At 35.5% G+C, this 26,094-nt stretch overlaps 1 protein-coding gene across 3 annotated transcripts in view; it reads right to left on the minus strand.

The window, feature by feature from the left end:
- The window catches only part of COG6 (component of oligomeric golgi complex 6), a 142,398-nt gene that overhangs the window by 17,799 nt on the left and 98,505 nt on the right, over window positions 1-26,094 (minus strand). For all 3 annotated transcript variants that reach the window (XM_074387813.1, XM_010344945.3, XM_003934395.4), the window contains 5 exons: window positions 25,013-25,144; window positions 24,531-24,698; window positions 20,188-20,295; window positions 19,054-19,107; window positions 15,818-15,897 (listed from right to left, as the gene is read on the minus strand). In XM_074387813.1, coding sequence (XP_074243914.1) covers window positions 15,818-15,897; window positions 19,054-19,107; window positions 20,188-20,295; window positions 24,531-24,698; window positions 25,013-25,144 — 542 coding nt within the window. The remainder of the gene's footprint in view (window positions 1-15,817; window positions 15,898-19,053; window positions 19,108-20,187; window positions 20,296-24,530; window positions 24,699-25,012; window positions 25,145-26,094) is intronic.

Genomic DNA, 26,094 nt, shown 5'->3' on the forward strand with positions numbered 1-26,094 from the left:
AAGAAGCCACTGAGATAGGGAAGGGGTTAAAAAAAGAATATGCATATGGTGGAGAAGATGAAGAAATGGCAAATCTCGTGGATAAAAAGAAATCTTCATGTACTACAAGAAGGAAGGAGGAAGGAAAAAAAGCAAAGGATAAGGAACTGCTCCTCCTGGCCTGCTAACTAACTGCTGAAGCCACTAGGATTGAAATAAATAGAAAAGGGAGATTCTCTAAAGGGAGTCTGAGTCAAACTCAAACTATGAAGACCAAGAACTCTGGCTGACAGTGTGATTCCACATTTCTGAACAAACATGAGTTCACTTATCACTACCAAAACAATAGGTTCCTACACATACTTCCATTAAATATTTTCTAATTAGTTTTATATGGTATAGTACAGATAAAATGGTACAGTGGAAGAAGACTTATGCTCTAATTGAAGCTCTGCCATTTATTACCATTGCCTTGAACACGTAATTTAACCTCTTCAAGACTGCTTTCTCCACTATAAACCAACTACTGAACTAGTTAATCTTTATAAGGTACTTAGAGCTTTTAAGCTATTTTATTCCATTGAGAGTTGAGTATTTTAATGAGCTATTATTTTTTAAAAAACTACTTATGTGAATAAATACATTACATGTACATACACATATATTATTTTGGGAAACTTAGACCTAATTTAGATGCTATTCTCTCAGACCTTATTTTGGATAACTAAATTTCCCAAAATAATGATTTATAAAAGCATTATCAGTCATTTGTATGTAAATGGATGCTTCTATAGTGCTAAAACCATTTTATTCTCTTGCCAGTTTACTATAATTTTTATAGTAATAATTACTATATAAATTCATCCTTTATCTTAAGAAGTATATTAAGTATCTGTGTATCAATCAATTGATCTATCTATCTATATTGTCTGCCAGCCTGCCTGGTGTCTTAGTCCAAATTATTCACTAATTACTAATATCACATATGAAATACAGAGTCTCAAATAATAACGAATCATTACTGTGATAAAAAATCAATGTTCAAAATGGAAAAGTTTCCAGTATTTTATAACTACATCCAAAATGACCAACGAATCATCTCAGTTCAGTCATGTGCGTCTGAAAGTTTGGAACGTCCTTATCAACTAAATACCCTATGCTGAGGCAGTGAAAGCAACACATGCTGAACACTGGTTCTAGCATGGGCATCTACCTGATTTTACTTACGTACTATTTTGATCAATCACAGCCTAGCCCATAGCTGATGGGGAGTACTTTCAGAATTGTTTTGCGTTCCTGCTTTTCACAAGAACAAAGGATGTGCAAAAAGACCAGTTGAAAAGGAGATGTAACTTTTTATTTGTATATAAGCTATGATCATCTGTAAAGGTAGGGTATTAACTTTCCTGGTCTCTTTGCTACCACGAAATCTTCATAAATATTAATTTATTAAGTGATGTCCTATGGGCCGTTGGATAGTTTAATTATCTTCCCAGTGTAAGTACAATTTTCAAAAAATTAAAAACATGATTCTCATAAAAATAAATAATGATGGGTCAAAAATCTAGTAACTCATTAATGAGGAAACTGCTAAGAAGGTAAAGCTGGTTCAAAGTGCATTTTGAGAAACTGGTCATTTATAGGTATTTGGAAAGGACAGTTATAACAAAACAGGTTAGGTAAAAATGTGCTATGGAGCAAGAAAAACCCTAACTTGGGGGCTACTTCTTCTACTGTACAGAATCTATAAATTAACATGTCCACAGAGTTTGGAACTTTTAATCAATAGTAAACAGAGAATCAGACAAAGGCCCATTCCTTAAATAATTATTGATGAACCTGTTAAAAGCAATGCTTCATTATAGGATTCATGCTACAATGACATGCTTTTTTCTCAGACCTTGTTTGCCTAAATTCCAAGTTTTAAAAGGTCTTTCTCAACATTTCTTACATTTAGGAAGTAGGTGCTATACCAGTGTATCATATAGCAAATATAATAATCAGGTAGTTAATTTACCATTAGGAAAAAAAAAGATTAGGTTACATAGTTTTAAAGAGGGTAACATTTTTTCAGTGACTAATGCATCAGAATACTACACATTGAGAAATTCAATTTGTCCAGTTACAAACATCATGGTGCCATAAAAATCTGGTGTTAATAAATTTTAAAATCTTGATAAATACTGATATATAACTAAATGGAGATATTGTCATTGTAAAATAGTAAGTTCAAAGAAATTTACTGTATTTTAAATAATTATTTAGAACTAAACTGAGATAAGAAATGAATTGCTTACTTCCAAAAATCAGTGAGCTTGTTGTTAATCTGTACTTTAGGATTTTGGTTGCCATAACAACATGATACAACTTTCATCATTAGCATAAACCCAGCATTTCTAAAAATAGATTATTTCAACATCAGGTTCTGTGATCACTAAAATTGAGCTTTATTTTAGCATCACAGTTAAGAGTGCAATCAAATGTGCCACGGGAGAAAAAAAGGTGTTAAGCCTAAAAACCCAAGAAGAAAAAATGATAATATCCTTATGAATAATAGATTAGTTAAAATTTTGATTTTTCTTTATCACCATATAAACATAAGAAATTTCACAATGGGTCAAGACAGTTTTTTCACCCCAGGTCAGCTTTCTGTCTGTGGGCGAAATTAAAGCATATTTTTTATGAGGCCAAGCTACATATTTCACGTTAAGTGTCATCTATCATCACATATGCCAAACGTCTATGAACATCCTTTAAAAGTAATAAAATAACCTCAATACAGAAAGAGCTAATAAAATACAGTATAGTCTAGTGTTGAAGAGAATAGGAGAATCAGAAATACTGGATTCAAATCATGGCTCTACTTCTTGCCAATTGTTTGATTCAATTACTTAATCTTTCTAATATCCTCTTTTTTTTTAATTGCATTTTAGGTTTTGGGGTACATGTGAAGAACATGCAAGATTGTTACATAGGTACACACGTGGCAGTGTGGTTTGCTGCCTTCCTCCCCCTCACCTATATCTGGCATTTCTCCCCATGCCACCCCCCCGACTCCCCACCCAGCACTGTCCCTCCCCTATTTCCCTCCAACAGGCCCAGTGTGTAGTGCTCCCCTCCCTGTGTCCATGTGTTCTCATTGTTCAACACCGCCTATGAGTGAGACCATGCGGTGTTTGATTTTCTGCTCCTGTGTCAGTTTGCTGAGAATGATGGTTTCCAGGTTCATCCACGTCCCTACAAAGGACACGAACTCATCGTTTTTGATGGCTGTGTAATATTCCATGGTGTATATGTGCCACATTTTCCCTGTCCAGTCTATCATCGATGGGCATTTGGGTTGGTTCCAGGTCTTTGCTATTGTAAACTGTGCTGCAATGAACATTAGTGTGCATGTCTCCTTATAGTAGAACGATTTATAATCCTTTGGATATATACCCAGTAATGGGATTGCTGGGTCAAATGGAATTTCTGTTTCTAGGTCCTTGAGGAATCGCCACACTGTCTTCCACAATGGTTGAGTTAATTTTCACTCCCACCAACAGTCTAATATCCTCTTTTGTAAAACAGAGATCCTAATTCATAAATTCATCGAAAGGATTGAACTAAGTAATTTATTAAAGGATCACTGTAGCTGAGGGTTCAGTTTAGGCTATAGGGGTTGGGTGAATGGTGGTGGAGAGGGCAAGTGTGAAAACAGAAGAGTTGAGAAGTTAATGTGATAATCCAGGCACAGATGATGCCACCTTGGGCCAGGGTGCTAATTGTGGAGATGTTCAAAATTGTGAGTCCTCTCTCATATACTTCTTCCTAGATAAATATTTAATGAAATGGTTCCATGAGAACTTTGATAAAGTTGAAGTTTTTTAAGTTGAAAAAACTTTTTTGAAAGTTCTTTTCTTTAAGGATATTGGATATTGGCCTCCACTTTCTTCTGGCTTGTAGGGTTTCTGCTGAGAGATCTGCTGTGAGTCTGATGGGCTTCCCTTTGTTGGTAACCCGACCTCTCTGGCTGTCCTTAGCACTTTTTTCCTTCATTTCAACCCCGGTGAATCTGATGATTATGTGCCTTGGGGTTGCTCTTTTTGAGGAATATCTTTGTGGCATTTGCTGTATTTCCTGTACTTGAATGTTGGCCTGCCTTGCTAGGTTGGGGAAGTTCTCCTAGATAATATCCTGAAGAGTGTTTTCCAGCTTGGATTCATTCTCTCCATCACATTCAGGTACACCTATCAAATGTAGATTAGGTCTTTTCACATAATCCCATATTTCTTGGAGGCTTTGTTCATTTTTCCCTCTTTAATCTTGCCTTCTCATTTTATTTCATTGAGTTGATCTTCAATCTCTGATATTCTTTCTTCTGCTTGGTCGATTTGGCTACTGAAACTTGTGTGTGCTTCGTGAAGTTCTTGTGTTGTTTTTCAGCTCTATCAAGTCATTTATATTCCTCTCTAAGCTGTTTATTCATATTAGGATTTCATCTAACCTTTTTCCAAGGTACTTAGTTTCTTTGCATTGGGTTAGAACATGTTCTTTTAGCTCAGAGAAGTTTGTTATTACCCACATTCTGAAGCCTGTTTCTGTCAATTCATCAGAGCCATTCTCCATCCAGCTTTGTTCCCTTGCTGGTGAGGGGCTGTGACCCCTTGTAGGAGAGCCATTCTGATTTTTGGTGGTTTCATCCTTTTTGCGCTGGTTTCTTCCCATCTTCATGGATTTATCTACCTGTGGTCTTTGTAGTTGGTGACTTTCGGATGGGGTCTCCGAGTGGACAACCTTTTTGTTGATGTTGAAGTTATTTCTTTCTGTTTTTTAGTTTTCCTTCTAACAGTCAGGCCCCTCTGCTGTAGGACTGCTGGTCGACTCCAGACCCTGCTTGCTTGGGATCACCTGCGGCAGCTGCAAACAGTAAGGGTTGCTGCCTTTTTCTTCTTCTGTTATCTTCGTCCCAGAAGGGTACCCACTAGATGTCAGCCTGAGCTCTCCTTTATGAGGTGTCTTTGGATATATGGGGATCAGGGAGTTGCTTGAGGAGACAGTCTGTCCCTTAGAGGAGTTCAAGTGCTGAACTGGGAGCTCTGTTGTTCCATTCAGACCTCCTGGGCGGGTACATTTAAGTCTGCTGCAGCAGAGCTCATAATCACCTTTTTTCCCAGGTGCTCTGTCCTGGGAAGGTGGGGCTTTATTTATAAATTCCTGATGTGCTGTTGCCTTTTTTCAGAGATGTCCTGCCCAGCAAGGAGGCAGTCTAGTCACAGTCTGTCAGCAGAGGCATTGCTGAGCTGCCATGGGCTCTGTCCAGCGCTGTGTGAACTTCCTTGTGGTTTTGTTTACAGAGGGTACAGTTAGAACTGCCTTGGTAATGGCAGTCTGCCTCGGTAATGGCGGACTGCCTCGGTAATGGCAGACTGCCTCAGTAATGGCGGACTGCCTCGGTAATGGCAGACTGCCTTGGTAATGGTGGACTACCTTGGTAATTAGTAGTGGCTGACACCCTTCCCCCCTACTGAGCTGGACTGTCCTGGGTCCAGCTGCGCTTGCTGCAAAACTGTCAATACAGAGTATTTCAGATTGGTGGTCTTTGTGCAGGTGGGACCCGCTAAGCCAGATCATCTGGTTTGATCTGTTTCAAGCCCCCTTTTTTTCAGTTGTATGGGCAGCTTTGTCTCTCAGGTGTTCCAGGTGCTAGTTGAAATGGCTGCCCAGATTTCTGTGAGTTTTTGTGTGGAGACTGGCGGCACTGGCTGACATAGCTGTGTGGGAAACTTGTGATGCTTTTCAGCCTGGGAATCCCCTGGTCTGTGGGCAGTAAAAAACTCATTTGGAAACGTGATGAGCCCTCACCATCTACATTATTCTCGCTGGGAACTGCACTCCAGAGCTGTTCCTATTCGGCCATCTTGGATCTCCCTGCACCACGCTTTTTTATCCAATCTAACAATTTTGTCTTTTAGTTAGAATGTGTAGTACTTTTACATTTAGTATAGTTACTTATTAGGCTACAGTTAAGTCTATCTTCCAGCTACTTGTTTCATATTCATCTCATTTGTTCTTTTACCCTTTTCTAGCTTCTTTTAATACAAGTACTTTTTTAACATTCTATTTTATCTTATCTATTGGTATGTTAAATAACTTTGTTTGTTTTAATGGTTGTGGGAAGGTTTACAATCTACCTTGGAACAACAGTATATATTTCCTGGATAACTTAATATCCTTAGAATATTACAATACCAAACTTCCACTTCCCTCCCACTGCACCTTTTGCACTTTCGTTGTCATGTTTTATTGCTGTGTGTTAAACATTCCACAATTAAGAGCAAGATGAGCAAACAGAAGCATCCAGCAATCATCCTCAAAGCAGGAACACCAAACTGAGTAAGAGAGAAGAATAGGAAGGACTTTGTTTTGTGTCATGGATGCCAGCTCAGCCACCGCAGAACAGAACCAGATATAATAGATTCTTAAGGTTCCTGCATTCCAGACAGGGAAACTCACTGCTCTGAAGGGAAGGACACAAGCCTCACTGATTCATTACTTGCGGACTACAGAGCCCTTGAGCCTTGAGGGAACATAGGCAGTAGCCAGGCAGTGATTCCTGTGGGCCTTGGGCAAGATCCAATGCTATGCTTGCTTTGGGTCTCATCCAGCACAGTTTCCAGTGGTGGTGGCACAAAGAGTCATGTGTCACCACTCCCTCAACTTCAGGCAGCTCAGTACAGAGAGGGAGACTCTCTTTGCCTGGGGGAAAGTAAAGGAAGAGAACAACAGTCTACACCTGATAATACAGGAAGCTCTCCTGGATCTCACCCAACACCACCAAGGTAGTAACTCATTGTGTTTGTAACAGCCACAGGGTTTGGGTGCCTCCAAATGCAGATATGGCTGCAATGACCAAAGACTTAACTCACAACACCCAAGTCCCCTTGAATACATGGAAAGCCTTCACAGGAAGGACAGGTACAAGGCCCAGACTGTGAAGATTATAATAAATACCCACCTCTTCAATGCCCAGACACTGATGAACATCCACATGTGTCAAGACCATTTAAAAAAACATGACCTTGCCAAATGAATTGAACAAGGCACCAGTGACCAACCCCAGAGTGACAGACATGTGTGACTTTTCAGACAGAGAATTCAAAATAGCTGTGCTGAGGAAGCGCAATGAAATTCAAGATAACAAAGAAGAAATTCAGAATCTTATCAGATAAATTTAACAAAGGGCTTAAAATAATCAGAATCAAGCAGAAAGTCTGAAGCTGAAAAACACTAATGACATGCTAAAGAATGCATCAGAGTCTCTTAGCTGCAGAATTAATCAAACAGAAGAAAGAAATACTGAGCTTTAAGACAGGATATTTGAAAATGCACAGTAAAAGGAGACAAAAGAAAAAGGAATAAAAAAGAATAAAGCATGCATACAAGATCTAAAAAATAGCCTCAAAGGAGCAAATCCAAGAGTTGCTGGCCTTAAAGAGGAGGCAGAGAGCGATAGTTTATTTGAAGGGATAATAGAGACCTTCCCAAACCTAGAGAAAGATACCAACATTCAAGCACAAGAAGGTTACAAAACACCAAGTGGATGTAATCAAAATAAGGTGATCTCAAGACCTTTAATAATCAAACTCCCAAAGGCCAAAGAAAAAGAAAGGAATGTAAAAGCAGCAAGAGAAAAGAAACAAGTAACCTAGAAAGGAGCTCCAGTACTTCCGTCAGCAGACTTACAGGTCAGGAAGAGTGGCATGACATATTTAAAGTGCTGAAGGCAAAAAAAACTTTTGTCCTAGAATACCATATCCAGTGAAAAGATCTTATAAACATGAAGGACAAATAAGGGCTTTCCCAGACCAAAAAAAAAAAAAAAAAAAAAGAAAGAAAGAAAGAAGGAAAAAAGAAAAGAAAAACAAAGGACTTAACACCAGATGTGTCCTATAAGAAATGCTAAAGAGAGTTCTTTAATCTGAAAGAAAAGGACATTAATGAGCAATAAGAAATCATCTGAAGGAACTAAATACACTGATAATACTAAGTACACGGAAAAACATAGAACATTGTAAACTGTAACTGTGGTGTGTAAACTACTCATATCTTGAGTAGAAATAGTAAAAAGATGAACCTATCAAAAATACTACATTTCAAGAGACAGGCAGTATAATAAAATATAAGTAGAAACAACCAAATATTAGAACGCAGGGCAATGAAGTTGAAGGGTAAAGAGTTTTTACTGGTCTTCTCTTTGCTTGTTTGATTATGCAATCAATGTTAAGTTGTCAGTTTAAAATAATGGGGTGTAAGATATTATTTGCAAGATTCACGTTAACCTCAAGTCAAAAAACATACAACTGATATACAAAAAATAAAAAGCAAGAAATTAAAATATACCAACAGAGAAAATCATCTTCACTAAAAGAAAGACAGGAAAGAAGGGAGTAAAAACCACAGAACAACTAGAAAACGAAGTTTAAAATAGCAGAGTAAGTCCTTATCGGTAGTAACACAATGTAAATGGACTATGGTCTCCAACGAAAAGTCACAGAGTGGCTGAATGGATTAAAAAAACAAGATCCAAAGGTCTGTTGCCTACAAAAAAAAAAAAAAAATACTTCAACTATAAAAGCAGACATAGGCTGAAAAAAAGAAAGAAAAAGATACTCCATGCCAGTGGGGGGGAAAAATAGGAGTAGCTATACTTATTTATATCAGACGAAATAGATTTGAAGGCAAACATAAAAAGAGACTAACAAGTTCACTATATAATAATAAAGGAGTAAATTCAGCAAGAGGATATAATAATTGTAAACATATACGCACCCAACATGGGAGTACCCAACACTGAAGCACCCAGATATACAAAGCAAGCATTATTAGAGATAATGAGAGAGGCAGATCCCAAAACAATAACAGCTAGAGGCTTCAGCCCTCCACTTTCAGCACTGAACAGATTTCCCAGACAGAAAATTAACAAAGACATATAGGACTTAATCTGCATTATAGACCAAATGCACCTATTCAATACTTATAGAATATTTCATCCAATGACTGCAGAATAAACATTTTCTCTTCAGCCCACAGATCATTCACAAGGAGAGACCATATGATAGGACACAAAAAAACTCCATCAAAATTTTTTAAAGATGAAATTATATTAAGTATCTTCTCTGACCCCCAAAAATATAACTAAAAATCAATAACAAGAAGAATTTTGGAAACTATATAAACACATGAAAATTAAACAATATCTTCCTGAATAACCAGTGGGCCAAGAAAGAAATTAAAAAGGAAATTAAAAAATTTATTGAAACAAATGAAAATGGAAACAACATACCAAAACCCATGGGATACAGCACAAGCAGTATTAAAAGGAAAGTTTATAGCTGTAAGTACCAACATAAAAAAGTAGAAAAACTTCAAATAACCCAATGACACATTTTAAAGAACTAGAAAAGCAAGAGGAAATCAAATCCAAAATTAGTAGAAGAAAATGAAGATTGGAGCAGAAATAAATGAAATTGAAACCAAAAAAAGTATAAAAGAGAGATGAAATAAAAGTTGATTTTTTGAAAAGATAAACAAAATTGACAAACCTTTAGCCAGACTAAGAAAAGAACCCGAAGACTCAAATAAATAAAATCAGAGATGAAAGGACACATTATAGTCAATACCCCAGAAATTCAGAGACTCATTACAGGCTACTATGTACAACTATAAACTCTGAAGAAATGAATAAATTCCTAGACACATGCAACCTGCCATGATTGAACCATGAAGAAATCCAAAACCTGAAGAGACCAGTAACAAGTAATGAGATCAAAGCCATAATAAAAAGTCTCCCAGCAAAAAAAGGCCAGGAACTGATGGCTTCAATTCTGAATTTTACCAAACACTTAAGGAAGAACTAATGCCAATTCCACTCAAACTATTCCAAGAAATAGAAGACAAGGGAATACTTCCACACTCATTCTATGAGGCCAGTATTACTCTAATATCAAAACCAAAGACAGATGAAGAAAAAAAAAAAGCAAAACAAAAATACAGGCCAATATTCCTGATGAATATTGATGTAAAAATCCTCAAAATACTAGGAAAAATAATAGAAAAAGAAAATGGTTTTAACAAATTCTTCCTTTTTGGCTGGGCACGGTGGCTTGCGCCTGTAATCCCAGCACTTTGGGAGGCTGAGGCAGGCATATCACCAGGTCAGGAGTTTGAGATCAGCCTGGCCAACAGGGCAAAACACTGTTTCTACTAAAAATACAAAAATTAGCCAGGCGGGTTGGTGGGGGCCTGTAATCCCAGCTACTTCGGAGGCTGAGGCAGGAGAATTGCTTGAACCCAGGAGGCAGAGGTTGCAGTGAGCCGAGATCATGCCACTGCACTCTAGCCTGGGTGACACAGCAAGACTCAGTCTTAAAAAAAAAAAAAAAAAAAAAAAAAAAATTCTTCCTTTTTGTATCCATTTCTTACAGTGCATTATGCTGGGGATAAATTTTCTCTACTTTGTTTATCTCAAAACATTTATTTCACTTTCAGTTTAAAAGATACTTTTGATAGATCATTTAAAGCTGACATTGTTTGTATACTCAGCTTTTTAAAGGTGATGATATTCTATTGTGTTCTGGTCTGTACTGTTTCTAATGAGAAGTCAGTGGTAATTTCATTGTTCCCTGCAAATGTCTTTTAAAATTTCTCTTTATCACTGTTTTCAATAATTTGATTATGGTATGCTTTGGTATTTAATTTATTGGGTCTAAGGGTTCCTATTTGCCATCACATTTAGAAAAATAATTCCCTTTTATTCAAATTTTTCTGCTTCGATTACACTGTGATATCTAATTATACATGTTCGACTGCTTAATATTATCTCACAGTTCTCTTAAGATTCCATCTATTTTCCAGCCTTTTAATTTTTTTCTGTCTGTGATTCAGTTTCTATTGTCCTCTCTTAAAGTTAACTGATCTTTCCCTCTGGAGTATTCAACTGGCGTATAAGCCAATCCAGTGAATTTTTCATTTTATATACTGCATCTCTGAGGTCTAAAATTCTAATTTTGTAAAATCCCCTATTTGTTCTCTCAAGATCATATTTTCCTTTAAATTATTGAATACATTTTTAATAGCTTTTAAAAACACCTTACCTGTTAATTCTGTAAACTTTACCATTTGTAACTATTTTTCTATTGATTGATTTTTTTTCTAGGTTTAGCTCATATTTTCCTGGTTCTTCACTGAAATAGTATTTTATTGCATGTTTAGCATTATAGATGTTACACTGTTGATTGTCTTTAACTGTCATCTTTAAGTATGTTACGTTTTATTCCAGAAGGCAGTTAATTTAATTACAGATAAAGTTGATCATTTAAAGCCTTGTTTTTAAGCTTAATTAGTATGAATCTAAAGTAGCTGTGATGGTTAATTTTAAGGGTTAACTTGACTGGATAAGGGATACCTAGTTAGTTGATAAAGCATAGTTTCTGGGTCTGTCTGTGAGGGTGTTTCCATAAGTGACTGCATGTAAGTTAGGAGACTGAGTGAAGAAGATTCACCATCAATGGGGCAGTTTCCATCCAATCAGCTGAAGGCCTGAATGGAACAAAAAGGCAGAGGAACAGCAAATTTGCTTTTTTCTCTCTTGCAGCTACGGTATTCTTTCTTTTCCTTCCCTTGGACATAGGAATTCCAGGTTCTCCAGCCTTTGGACTCCAGGACTTGCACCAGTAGTCTCCTGTAAGTGGGTTCTCAGGCTTTGGCCTCAGACTGAGAGTTACACCATCAGCTTCCCTTGTTCTGAGGCTTTTGGACCTGGACTGAGCCACACCACCAGCTTCCTTGGTTCTCCAGCTGGCAGACAGCCTCCTGTGTGTGCGTCTCTTTCTCTTGGTTTTGTCTCTCTGAAGAACCCTGACTAATATAGTAGCCTTTCCTGTAGGACTAGATTAACCCTGCTTTTAAGGTTTGGACTTTCTGAGGTCTCTAAAGCACTCAGTTCACAGCTGTCCAGTAGTTCTTTTCCTGGTAGTTTTTTTTTTTTTTATTTCACCCCAAACTTGCTTTATTTTGGTTTATATGGATATTCCTGATTGTACAGGTGAATAAAGGAAGGTAGTTAAAAGAAAAAAAATTTTTCGATTTCTCTAAAAAAATTGCTCCATTATAGATGCATGCTTTGCTTCTAGTGTATTACTTCTATAATAGAGAAAACATCTTGAATGAAAGTTACCAAATTTTATTCACTTTTCCATATGCTCACTTTAGAAAGCATCTACATTCTCTTTATTTCTTAAGTTATTATAGAAGTAACTATGTACAATAAGCAAAGATTTATTGAGAACATTTTATATATGCACAATTGTGGTTTCTATAGTCCAAAGAATCTCTATAGTCCAAAGTACTAATAGAAGGTGAATATCGGAGGTTTTACATTGAAAATACAGCTTCGAATTAATTCCAAAGGGAAGAATTCTTTAAAACCATTTTCTTTTCCATTTCTTTTCCCTATTTTCAATACCACCTTGTTTCCTAGCTACTTAAATTTATTCAATAGCTTATTCCAAGGCTAAGGTGCTCAATCGAAATCTCGTTGAAAGTCAATCAAACTAAGACAAGACAGTAAAAAGGGAGACATGAGTTACAGTTGTCCCAAAGGTATTACAACTGTGAAGATAAAGTTCAGGAGAAGAGAATATGAAAAAACAAAAACAGATAGTATACATGCAATTTAAAAGCCTGCTTTAGGGCAGGAGTGGTGGCTCATGACTGTAATCCCAGCACTTTCGTAGACCGAGGCAGGTGGATCATTTGAGGTCAGGAGTTCAAGACCAGCCTGGCCAACATGGTGAGACCCCGTCTCTAATATAACTACAAAAATTATCCAGGCATGGTGGCGCAAGCCCGTAGTCCCAGTTACTTGGGAAGCTGAGTTGGGAGAATCACTTGAACTGGGAGATGGAGACTGCAGTGTGCCAAGATGGCACCATTGCACTCCAGCCTGGGTGACAGAGCCAAATTCCATCTCAAAAAAGTAAAACAATAAAAATATGCTTTAATGTTAAATCTTTTTTTTTAAGATGAAGTCTCTCTCTGTCACCCAGGCTAGAGAGCAGTGGTGCGATCTCGACTGACTGCAACCTCTGCCTGCTGGTTCAGGTGATTCTCCTGCCTCATCCTCCTGAGTAGCTGGGGCTACAGGTGTAGCCATGCCTGGCTAATTAGCCACCATGCCTGGCTAATTTTTGTATTTTTAGTAAAAATGGGGTTTCACCATATTGGCCAGCTAGTCTCGAACTTCTGACCTCATGATCTGCCCACCTCGGCCTCCCAAAGTGCTGGAATTAAAGGCATGAGCCACCGCACCGGGCCTGAGGTTAAATCTTAAATGTGTAAAATGCCCTATATTTTCAAAGCAATCCTGATTTTGAAAATAAGTAGCTAAATATATACCATAATTTCTGTTCTTCTAAACAAATATTGAAAATTATATAACAGATCACATTTAATTTTATAATATTTTGCAAATAACATTTTAAAATATTTCTGAATAAAAACAGAGGTAGTTAAACAGGTACTAAGCAATTTCAAATTCTTGTTTGTACTATTAATACTTATAAAGATAATATGTATATCTCAATTTTAAATGTCATTATAATTAGTAAGGATTTATAACAGGATGTTAGGCACATACCATAAAATTATATTAAAAAAAAAACTAAATTAAAAATTCACATTAAAAAAAGTACCAAAATTTGTTCATTTGTCTGATAATAAAAACAAAGTTTACATTGTTACTGTTAGGCAATAGGTTAATAAGAGTAAATGGGAAACTAAAATATTCTCTTCAATAATAGAAGATAAACATTTAATTTCAAAAATAATTTAAGCTTTAGAAAATCTGAGAGGTTTTACAAAGAACTCAAATAGACCCACATACACTACTCAACCCCACCACTGGTTCAACAGTTTTTTTAAACTGTTACCAAGACTAAGAAAGAAAAATAAAATTTTAGAAGAGTCTAAGAATGTATAATTTTGAAATTTTGTGGAATGTTGCCAAATTGCTTTTTGAAAAGATTGTACTAACTTATACTCTCACTAAAAAAGTGTGAAAATGCCCATTTTCTCAGATCTGTTCCATTAGTATGTAATAAATGTTTTATTACCAGCAGTCTGATAGATAAAAGTGCTCATTGCTGTTTCAGTTTGCATTTTTTGATAATTACTATTTCCTCATATATTTACTTGCCATTTGCATTACTTCTGTGAATTGTCCATTCAGTGTCTGTTTTTCTCCAATTTGTATTAATTTATAGGATCTTACTACACATTAAGGATAATATATTAAGAATAATGTATCTGTAACATATTTTGCAAGTATTTTTCCATATTATTGTTTATATTTTAACTTAGTTTATATTATCTTTTTCTGTAAAAACCTTAAAATGTTTTAGAGCCAAATCCATCTGTTTCCTTTATAGCAGCAGTTCCCAATGTTTTTGGCAGCAGGGACTGGTTTCATAGAAGACAATTTTTCTGTGGCCGAGGGTTGGGGGATGGTTTTGGGATGAAACTATTCCTTCTCATAAGGAGCGCACCACCTAGATCATTCGAGGTGCAATTCACAGTAGGGTTCATGCTCCTAACGGGCCACAGACTGGGGTTTCTGGCCTGGAGGTTGGGGACCCCTGCTTCACAGCATCTGGGCTACATGTCATCCTTTAAAGTATATTAAAATTTATCTTCAATCATTGCATTATAAAGAGAATAACAGTAGATTTCACAGTTGTAGTGACACTGCTAACAACATTCAAATATTAAGTACTGAGATACGGTTAAGTTAAAAAGAATTACAGTATTCAGTTAAAAATTTAACAATTTAAGAAGCACACACAACCTGAGTCATAGCATAACAGTTTCTTTGGTAATCTCTTAAGTCTTTTGACATCAAATTCTGCATGGTGAGTTAAAAAGCTGCTTCCTTGCTCTGTTTTTTTTTGCTGTAGTTCTATGCTCCAGAACAGAAAATAAGCATATATCACCTCTATACCATTACATCCTTTTGGATATGGGAAATATTCTCTTCAACAGTTCTTTCCTTACTGTACATTTTCATATAAATATTTGTTCACATGTTTAACTGACCTATTAGGCTATAAGCTCCATGAAAACAGTCCAAATGTCTTTTAAACCTTAGCTCCTACTGCCTGTTATGTAACAGGAATACACTTACTGCACTGCTGTTTGAATAGAAAGAAAAAGAAATGTGTAGATAATGTTGCCTAATTTCTTACCTATAGACAATTTTGCCAATATTTTTCTTAAAATCAAGAAAGTCAGATTATATAATCTCAATCTCTGTTTCTTCTAATTATTATATTCTAATGTTTACCTGTATGGTTCTGTGCTCTGAATACATTCTTGATAAATGATTATCAAGTAATTTTACAGCTACAGAAAACCACCTTAGGTTCAAAATAGTCTATAAAACAGTTCATCTACATTGCACAATGAATACTTTATTGATTTTCCATAACATATTCAACATTGTTCTGACATGTTTGTTAACATAAGGAAATTTGGTATTGCAGCTATATAGCTTCAATTATATTCAAAGTAATTTTAAAAAATCATTTACTAATTAGAGATTTTGGAGTGACATATAGACATGTAATAAATACAGATATGTTCAGATCACATCCTTTGGCATCCTGAGGCAGAAGAAATGTTGAGAACTATAGATTTCAATGGTAAATTGTCTATTCTTAAAAATAAATTTTTTCCAAAAAATGTACTTGATGTTTAAAAATATATGAATCTTTACCAGCTACTTGGGACCAAAAATACTTACTTCACTGTGGCACTTAGAAGAAAGTTCAGCTGTGGCATTAACAGGTTGTCTGGGGCTGACAGAAAACGATCAAACTGAACCTAAATGAAACAGAGAAATACAAAATATAAAGTACATATATTTGCTAACAAATATCTCAAACATAAACACCTCTTTTAAGAATTAAATATATGAGACCAGTCGCAGTGGCTCACACCTGTAATCCTAGCACTTTGGGAGGCCGAAGTGGGCGGATCACGAGGTCAGGAGATCGAGACCATCCTGGCTGACATTGTGAAACCTTTTCTCTACTAAAAATACAAAAAAATTAGCCAGGCATGGTGGCACATGCCTGTGGTCCTAGCTACTCAGGAGACTGAGGCGGAAGAATTGCTTGAACTCAGGAGGCAGAGGTTGCAGTGAGCCAAGATTACACCACTGCACTCTAGCCTGGTGACAGAGCAAGACTCCGTCTTAAAAAAAAATAAAAATAAAAAAAAAAAGAAAGAAATATATGAGAAAAATTCCACACTCCAAATAGCTAGATTGTTGTGTTCAAATTGTGAATTATTTCCTAAACATTTTAACTAAAACTCCCTAAAACTATCAAATTTGTAATTAGTCAATATTAACAATATTTACTTTTAAAGTCCTGAATCCAAACCATTCATTTTAGTCTTCCTCACTGAGCTTTTAAGTAATAATATTAACAAAAAGTAAACTCATCAGGTTTCAGGTCTACTTTGTTTCTTGATTTTACTGTATTTGTTCATTTGTTCATTAATCCATTCATTAGTTCAACCAATACCTACCATTGAAACGGTACTATATTAAGGAATGGAAGTACAGTCCTTAGCTTCATAAAGCTTATGGCAGAGAGGCATTAAACTGATAATAATATAAATAAATATATAATTACAAACTTTGTTAAATGCTATTAAGGAACAAAACAAGGTATTATAAAGCATAAATCAAGGACTTAGTCTGTGGATTTGGCAAAAGCATCTCTCAGGAAAGGACATTTGAAGTGAAACCTTAAAGTTGAATATAAATTAAGTAAGTGGATGGATGGGTGAGGAGGTTTAGGGAGAGGAGACAGCATGAAGGCTTGAGGTGGATAGGAAAACTGCTAGAAAAGTAGAGATCATGTAGGACTGGCATGCTTACTTAAGGATTTTAATAATTTTAAAAGCATTAGTAAACTATTGAAGTTAAATAAGGGAGAAATCTGATTTAAGTTTTACGAAGCTAAATCTGCCCATAGGAAGAAGAACAGAATGGAAGATTGCAATAACACATGCAAGGACACCAATTAGGTACGCAGTGCAGCATTTTTAGACTATGGGGCAATCAAGGTGAAAGAAGGAAAATATTTGAGGACCATCAGGACTTGGCTATTAACAGAATGAAGAGGTTGACTCTCAGATTTTGGATCTGTAGAAATTAATTCGCCATATTATCATGACACGTAACTGTACTCGTCATCCATTTATTTAATTGTGTCGCAGCTGTATCCCTTACTAGATCATATCTGTTTTCATCCCAGTTCTTAGTATGATGCTTAAAAAACAGCAGAAACTTGGCTAATAACTATTTCAATGATAAACAGACATAAGGTCTTACAATTTTCTGAGTTAAGAGTGCCTGGAAGAGGACTTAGGTTGGGGTATAATGGGCAGGGTCAGTTTTGGACATGCTGAACTGAAGTGCCTTAGAAACCCCTAAATGGAGACAACAAATGGTTGTATATAATAACTTATTAAATACAAAATTCAAGTGAGATTTGCTTCTTTAGAGACATCATATATTGACTTTAATTGTTTTGAATATTAACACCAGAAGCATTAAGAATTTTTAATGGCACTTAAAAATATTTTATGAGTTGTATTACAGAGTGGATGTATGTCAAGAGAGAAGGAGAAACCAAGGAAGGAAACACACATTTGATATTAACTACTGTTACAGACTTAAGTGTGAACATAGATCTTCATTTTTTGGAGGGTAAATACTTGATGTGGAATTTTACTGGATAGTATGGTGAGTGTATATATAACTTCTTAAAAAACATATCTCTTAATCTAAAATTCATTTTCATCTATTTTTAAACTTTTTAACATTGAATTTTCTTTGCATTTCTAATTTTTGCTATTATATTTTGTTTTATATATAGAAATTATAACTGTTAATTCTACAGTGTCTTTTATCATGACATAATGTTTCTTGTTTGTCACATTTAGTCTTTTTAAATTCTACTTCAATAATTATATAGATAGCTCTACCTTCTTCTTTGCATCTTTAGGTATCATATGGGCCTATCCTTTTATTTTCAGTTAACTTGAGTTCTGGAAGATAATATATAGGAAAGCCCTGGCATCAAAAAACTATCCTAGAGAACTATCCAGGAAAGTCAAGCCATTATGGTAGTGAGTATATGCGAGTATTTTACTTAGGATCAGTAGGTTAGTACAGTAGTCAAGCCCATAAGCTCTGGAGGCCAACTTCCTGGATTCAATGGACTTGTCATGAGGATTAAAGACTTAATACAAGAAAAACACTTGCTATGCTCAGTAAACGTTAATGGCTGTTGTTCCTTGTTATTATTATTATTACCATTACTAGTAGTACTATCATAAAGCTTCCAAAAGGGATCATTCCTATGAAGGACAGAGCTATATGACTTAAATATCATACAATGAATGGTTATGCTTATAAGAAAAGTATATATTTAAGACACAGAAACACACTACAAAAAGTAGCGATCATGCAAAAAGACCTTCTTTACAAGGTCTTCCCTTGAAAAGAAGGTAAAGTGGAAATTCAGTGCAACTCACACTGATGAGTAACAAACTGTTTTAAGAGTAGAATCTAATTTCGATTTTGATATCAGGAAAAAGTCAAGAACTTTAAACCAAGGATTATGGTAGTAACAAGTTTATAATGATATACAGCCTAATTTCTTCATATGTGTCATTCCTGTTTCTCCATTAAATTAGGAATAAAACTCTAAAAATAAAGAGTAAACAGTAATCCTAAACAGTAATGAGGAGACTATCTGGGTTTAACGGAACACTAGTATGAATTTAAGACTTGGCCTGAACACTCTGGAATACAGGCTCAGTCATTATTATTGGACCCAATGTTAAAGAGCATATCAAGAGATAAAAAATATCACCCAGAACAAAATTATCACACAGCAAAAAATGAAGAATATTGATCCATAAGAAAATCTAAAGTGAAATGTTTTATTATGTACTTACCATTGCAGCCTTCAGTGTCACAGAATCTAGGTTGGGCATATTAGCTAAAGAGCCCTATTTTTTTTTTAAAAAAAAAAGCAGAATCAAGATGTAAAAAAGGAGACATACATTTCATTTCATTTCATTTCATTTAGTGAATATAGTCCATTATGCACTGCCCAAATTTGGAAAATCATTTAGCTTATTTGCAAATAACTCTAACGTAATTTCTTCGACCTCAGTAAGATCAGGGACTATGACTTGTTGGAGGGAGCAAGAGGCGTTTGAGTTTATTAACAATGGAAATATCATGATACTTCAAGTTTACTCATACCCAAGAAAAAGAAGGTAATGAAGCACTGGAAGATGCCAGTGACACATGGAGCCTTGAACAATTTCACTTTGATACTTTTAGAAAGTACAGAAAGGCAGCAAAATTGGTTCCTATTGGTAGAAATTTGCTTATCACTTTAGCAAGAAAAAATTGAAAAGTTGTGTTTTAAGAGCTTCATTTAAGAGTTCCTGAGTCCTAATACAGTCTTTATGTTAATGTCATTGGAAAGAATTCTTTGCTTTCTAAAGAAAGATGGCTTACACGATTTTCTAGGGTTCCCGTCACTTCTTTTTTTCTACTAGGGTTCTATAATTTAACAAAACCATATATTGGCCCCAGAAGTGACTATCTTCTCAAAGTAATGGGCAACTATTTGCTAAATTAAGAAGAAGATGACTGCTATTTATACAGTAATCTATGCATTCAATTAACTAACAGTGACATAGGAATCTGAAAAATTTGCCAGTATGAATATCCTTTAGACATTCTATAATACTAATTTTTGTATATTTTCATTACTTTTAACAAAAACTATGTGTAATAAAAAAAATGGTTAATACTTTGGGGCACTCTACCATATTTCAGGAAGTCATCTAAGAACAATAATGTATATGTCTTTTAATCTTAAGAAAAACCCTATCACACAGATACTATTATTACCCCCAATCCACAGGTAAGGAAACAGATACAGAAAAGTAAGTCACTTTCCGAGGAAAACATAGCTAATATGTGGTAGAGCCAGGAATCCAGAGTGAAGCTCTAGAAGCCATACTCTAAATTGGCATGTTCTTAGAATTAGGAAGGAATATCTATGCACTTACTTGCTCTGGTTTGTGTTGCTGTACAGTGTTATAGATGTTACTCAACCCTACCCTAGTTAAAACGTAAGAGGCTTGCTCATTTATAAGTGTGTCCAAATGTGCTTCGATCTAAAATAAAACACAGAAAGAAAACATTTTAGAAGAATAACACTGATGAGAGTAGAAGTAGACTACCTCAGACTCTTAGCTCTTCATCATGGAGTCTTTCCTTGTAGTGGCACAGATTATGAGGCACGGGGATGGTCTCTGTAACAAAAGCTTTTTCTTCCCCTAGACAGTAAGTCTTCCTATGAAAGGGGGAAAAAGTCTTACTTTAAAAATTATAAGCAAGGAGGATTCTAAGACTATCCTCCAGCCACAGATTTGGGGTTGCTTCTCAGCTCTTTTAAAAGCTGATAATAAACAAAACACAAACAAAAAACACTAACAAGCAACAACAACATGAAATAAAATATTTAGGAAGAATTCTGAGAAGATGGGGGCCTGATGTTCCTGACCTCCTGTCCTCCTCATGCTCCCAACTTGCTAGCCTGACTTAACAAATCAAACATACCATCTGGAGAAACCTAGAGGAAATCTCATTACAGCTCAGGCAGTAAATTCTCCTAAGGATATGGCAGATCTATGAATAGCAGGGAAGAGTTGAGGGCCCAGTAAAAACTTGGCCAAAGATTTCAGGTTCAGAAACTGCCTACAAAGATGCGGCTAACAGATGTGAGTAATATGGGCTCCCCACAAGCTTTGTGCCATTTTGGGGGATTCCAACTAATGCTAATGGAGCTAAAAACCACAGAAGAGGACCACCTTGACGGGTTGAAACATTCCCTGGTGAGAAAAACCTTGTTGTTCCTTTTTTTTTTTTTTTTTTTTTTGCCAGTACAATCTTGAGTCTGGAGGTCTTCCTTCTATTCCTCACCACAATGCTCCCCCAGGTTTTACCAGTTTGCTTGCTAATGACACAGTACCGTGTCACCTATGGTATATGTTACCATCTGAATGACTGCCATTTTCCAAGGAACTCCAATAGCTCTGCTCTTCCCACTAAAAAACTTAGAACTGACTTAAAAGAGGTGAGTAAGCTAAAAGAAAGCCCTTGTGAATAATCAGAACAAGTATGGTTTCTTTCCTGGGGCAATACTACTGAAAGACATAAAGTACTTTCATGATTTTTTTTTTTTTTTAATAAATGCCCAAGGAAGTACAATTAGAGTCCTTATTTGCTGGACTTAATAGAAATCAAAGAAAAACAAGATGTACAAAGGTAAACACTTAATGAAAGTGAAAAAAAAGTTACTGCTAAAAATCAAATTAGTGGTCTGAAGGAAACATGGAAGGAAGGAAAGTAATATAGGGCAAATAAATGTTGAAGAAATAGATTAAAGTAATGAGGTTTAAAAAGAAATTAGAGGACAAATCCATGAGATAAAACTGACCAAGGATAGGGGCGTCAAACCGTAAAAAGTAACATAGAAAAGTGATGATTAAAGAAATAGTGTAACTCTTTACTAAGCAAAAGAAAGTTTTGAATCTTTACATTGAATTGGTTCTCCAAAGTCCAAGATGGAAATAATTTTGAAAAAGAGACATACTAAAAATATCCTGGAAAAACATATGAACTCAAAGGAAAATCCCTGTATGTTTCCAGATGAATGGACTAGATAACTAAAAACAAAAGAGAATCAGACTACTCTGGACTTCTTGCTTGAAACACTGGAAGAAGCTATATAAGAGTGGAGAAAAAAAATAATAAGTTATTGGTAGTAAAGGTCCTAAAATCAAGAATCCTTTACACAACAAGGTAAATTGTTACTTTGGAGGAGCGTGATAAACCACACCTTCCCATATCCACACCCTTGTATTGTCCTCTATCACACTGAATCCAGGCTGTTCTTTGTGACCAGTCTCGGCTGACAGCACACTAACAAACATCATGCAAGTTTAGGTCAATAAGCACTTCCACACTGGGATTTGTCTGCTTGGAATATCCACTCAAGGGGTCTGCCAGTGGGGTCTAAAAAGGCACTGAGAAAATTGCTAGTGAAGTCTGGAGAAGGGAAAACCTCAATTATCTGCTGATAGAACAATTACTGAAAATGCTGCCAGGATTAATAAAGATCTGGCTCAAGAGATTTCTGGAGAATGTTGAAATACATGTGAAAAGTCCAGTTGATACATCCAATGGGGACAAAAGCAAGCAAGGACAGAGAGAACTTGAACTAATAAGCTCAATTTAGCATACAGACTAAGAATTTTTACCATGCATAAAATAGCTATGGAACACGTAAGAAAAACAGATAATTGGTGACAAAACAAATTGATAAACACCTAACATATCTGAACATCCTAAGATTTAGATAAATGGCAGAGATTTGAGTTGGAATTAGTGACAAACACAGAAAAACATGACATTTCTTAAATAAAAATGCTATTAGTTCCACAGAAAATGAAAAAGTTATCCAAGAAAGGTAAATTAACCATTTTTCATTACATGGTTCAGTCATCAATAGTATTTACACAGTGATAATAACTTAACACAGTATTGATCTAACCAAAATAATATAGCTGCATTGGAAAGACGGGAAAGCTCTATGTATGGCCATATTCTTATCTGGGAGGTTGATGGGTGGCAGTAGGTAACAAAATATTTAAAAACTTAATAGATAACTAAATTTAAACTAAAAAATTTAAAATTTAAAAATTTAGTAAATAACTAAATTTTCACTGTTCATTTCATAACGTATTAGATTATATCTAATGTAATACATTAGATATAAAACAAAAAAAAATCTTTAAGTAGCAATACACACAAGTGTTTAGAATTACAAATATAAGTACCAAAAGAAGCAACCATAAAAACTGAAAGAAACTGTGTTTTTGAGTGAGAAATGAGAGAGAGATGTTGGGGGTAGAGAGGATGGTACACTGGTGGCTTTTCATGAGAAGTTTTGTAGAATTATTTGACTTTAAACCACAAATCCATTATTTTTATTTTAAAAGAAAAAACTAGGCCAGGTGTGGTGGCTCACACTTGTAATCCCAGCACTTTGGGAGGCCAAGGCAGGCAGATCACAAGGTCAAGAGATCATGACCATCCTGGTCAACATGGTGAAATCCTGTCTCTACTAAAAATACAAAAATTAGGCCAGGCGTGGTGGCTCAAGCCTGTAATCCCAGCACTTTGGGAGGCCGAGGCGAGTGGATCACGAGGTCAAGAGATCGAGACCATCCTGGTCAACATGGTGAAACCCCGTCTCTACTAAAAATACAAAAATTAGCTGGGCATGGTGGCGCGTGCCTGTAATCCCAGCTACTCAGGAGGCTGAGACAGGAGAATTGCCTGAACCCAGGAGGCGGAGGTTGCGGTGAGCCGAGATCGCGCCATTGCACTCCAGCCTGGGTAACAAGAGCAAAAACTCTGTCTCAGAAAAAAAAAAAAAAATACAAAAATTAGCTGGGCATGGTGGTGCATGCCTGTAGTCCCAGCTACTTGGGAGGCTGACACAGGAGAATTGCTTGAACCAGGGAGGTGGAGGCTGCAGTGAGCCGAGATTGTGCCACTGCATTCCAACTTGGTGACAGAGTAAGACTATGTCTCAAAAAAAGAAAAAGAAAAAGAAAAAAAAAACACAAGAAATTAGAAAATTTCATAAATTTGGAAATATAAAAACTCATTGTTATACCCACTGACAAATTGTTGATATATGTGTGATAGCACAGAACATTGAGTTGTTTTTTTTAAAAAACAGTATATTTACCTATAATCACTGCTTAAAACTGGAATCCAACTATCTACTAAATTTTACAAATGGCTTTGTTTTAGTCATCATACACACTCTTAAGTGATAACCATTTTCTTTATAGGACTTGAGTGGTATAGCAATTTGTAATGTTTTGCCTAACACTAGTTTTCACATAGATAAAAATATATCTGTCCTCTGTAACACATTCTGAATTAACTATGCAGCTTGAAAAATATAACATATTATTCACAGTTCAAAAACTAAAATCTGCATACAGAATAACTGTTGAAATTCATCAGAAAATCTTCAATCTACCATCACATACTATGGTATGAATCAAGTATTTTAAACATTACATATTCTGGTTCCCCTAAAGCTGAAAACTGAAATACCAAATTTGTGTGTGTGTGTGTGTGTGTGTGTGTGTGTGTGTGTGCGCGCGCGCGTGTGTTGTATGTATGTGTGTGTCCTTTCATCAGATCATCAGATGATATCAAAAGATCTATAGGAATCAGGTCACTAAAATTAAGCCATTAACTTAAAGCTATCACATAGAGAAAAAGATAGAATCAAAGTAAACAGTCATTGCATAGAAAACTTTACCTGAAATTGTAGCATTTCTAGACGTCTGTCAGTGAATTCAAATAGCGCTAATGTTGTCTTCATCATATATAGTGAATTGACCATGAAAGTGGCCATGTCAGCTGTGCCTAAGTTGCTGGCTGATACAGTACACATCTGTAGGAGAGGATCCAAGACACATGATAAAACCTACAAATGAAAAATAAAATTAATTCTCAATCACTGATATGGTCTTCGGTTAACGACACTTTAGAATTAATGCCAAACTAGTTGGAAGGAAGTCAATTTATAGAAGCTTATAGGAAAACATTAAACATAGTTTAAAAAATAGCTGATCACGGAATCAATTCTTTTAAAATTATGAGAACTGGTTTAATATTTGAAGGAAAAACAACAATAAGAAAGGTTCTGTCAAAGTATATGAATTACAAAATTCCAGAATTGAAACAGAATGTACAATAGAAGAGTGAAAAACAATCATTAAAAATGAATTGACAACATACCTGCACAAAATCAGCTTGACGAGCATCTAATGGTACAACCGAAGAATCATGAGATGCCAAAACTTCACGCAGCAACATGAGTGTCTGATTTAGTGCAGAACTTGGTCCAAGATCAGGTGGTGGGAGTTCAACCTAAAATAAGAGATGATTTATCTACTCCTTATATTTTTCCACTAAATTTTAATGTGTAAATGTAAGTTAACAGTAAAAAAAAAATGTAAAATTACAAAGCATAGGCTCACGCATCAGATAGAAATCTATAACTTATTAATAGTTTGTTTAGAGCTACACTGACAGCACAAAAAATGAGAGAAAAGTTCTTTGTTAGATAATCTCAGAATATGTCACCTTGCACTCTAAAATTCAAAAACTAGTTTGAAAAGCTGGTGTTTACTTGAATTACAGAATTATATTTTAGTATGTATTTTAAATGGCGTATTTTATTTTTTAGCCCAAAACATAAGAAAAAAGCAGTCCACAGGCCAGCACTATCTCAATTATAATGTAATTGAGAAATATCACCTACTGTCAGGCCCAAATCTCAGAGATCTTAGTTATATGTATGTATAGGTTAGAGGTTCAGGAACTGACATTTCAACAAGCACCCCAGGAGTCGCTCAAGAAGGTAACCCATGGGTCACACATTTTGAAAATCACTTCACAGAAACAGTATAACAATACCATTAATTTCTTGGGCTCTAGAATTAAACGAATTAAGTTCAAATCTTGGATCTATCACTTACTAGTTGTGTAACCTTCAGCAAGTTATTTAACTTTTCAGAGATTCAGATGGATTCTGTAAATATTAAATGAGATTGTTGCATGGCTGACTAGTGTGCCTTGCACTTATTAAGTAGAAGGTATGCCAGGTTCACTAACCTTATTTGGTGGCACCATGATACATAAAAAGAAGTGCTTATGAATTTCTTTAAAAATATTTTCAGCATACTTACAATGTTAGTAATATTTCGTAAATTAAAAAAAAAAATAGGACTTAGAAGACAATGCAAAAGACTACAGCCTAGTGGTAGGTAGGTAGAAAGGTATAAGAATTTTTAAACATCAGCATTTAGTAAAAGACT

Source organism: Saimiri boliviensis, chromosome 16, assembly GCF_048565385.1.
Source record: "Saimiri boliviensis isolate mSaiBol1 chromosome 16, mSaiBol1.pri, whole genome shotgun sequence".
NCBI classification, from domain to species: domain Eukaryota; kingdom Metazoa; phylum Chordata; class Mammalia; order Primates; family Cebidae; genus Saimiri; species Saimiri boliviensis.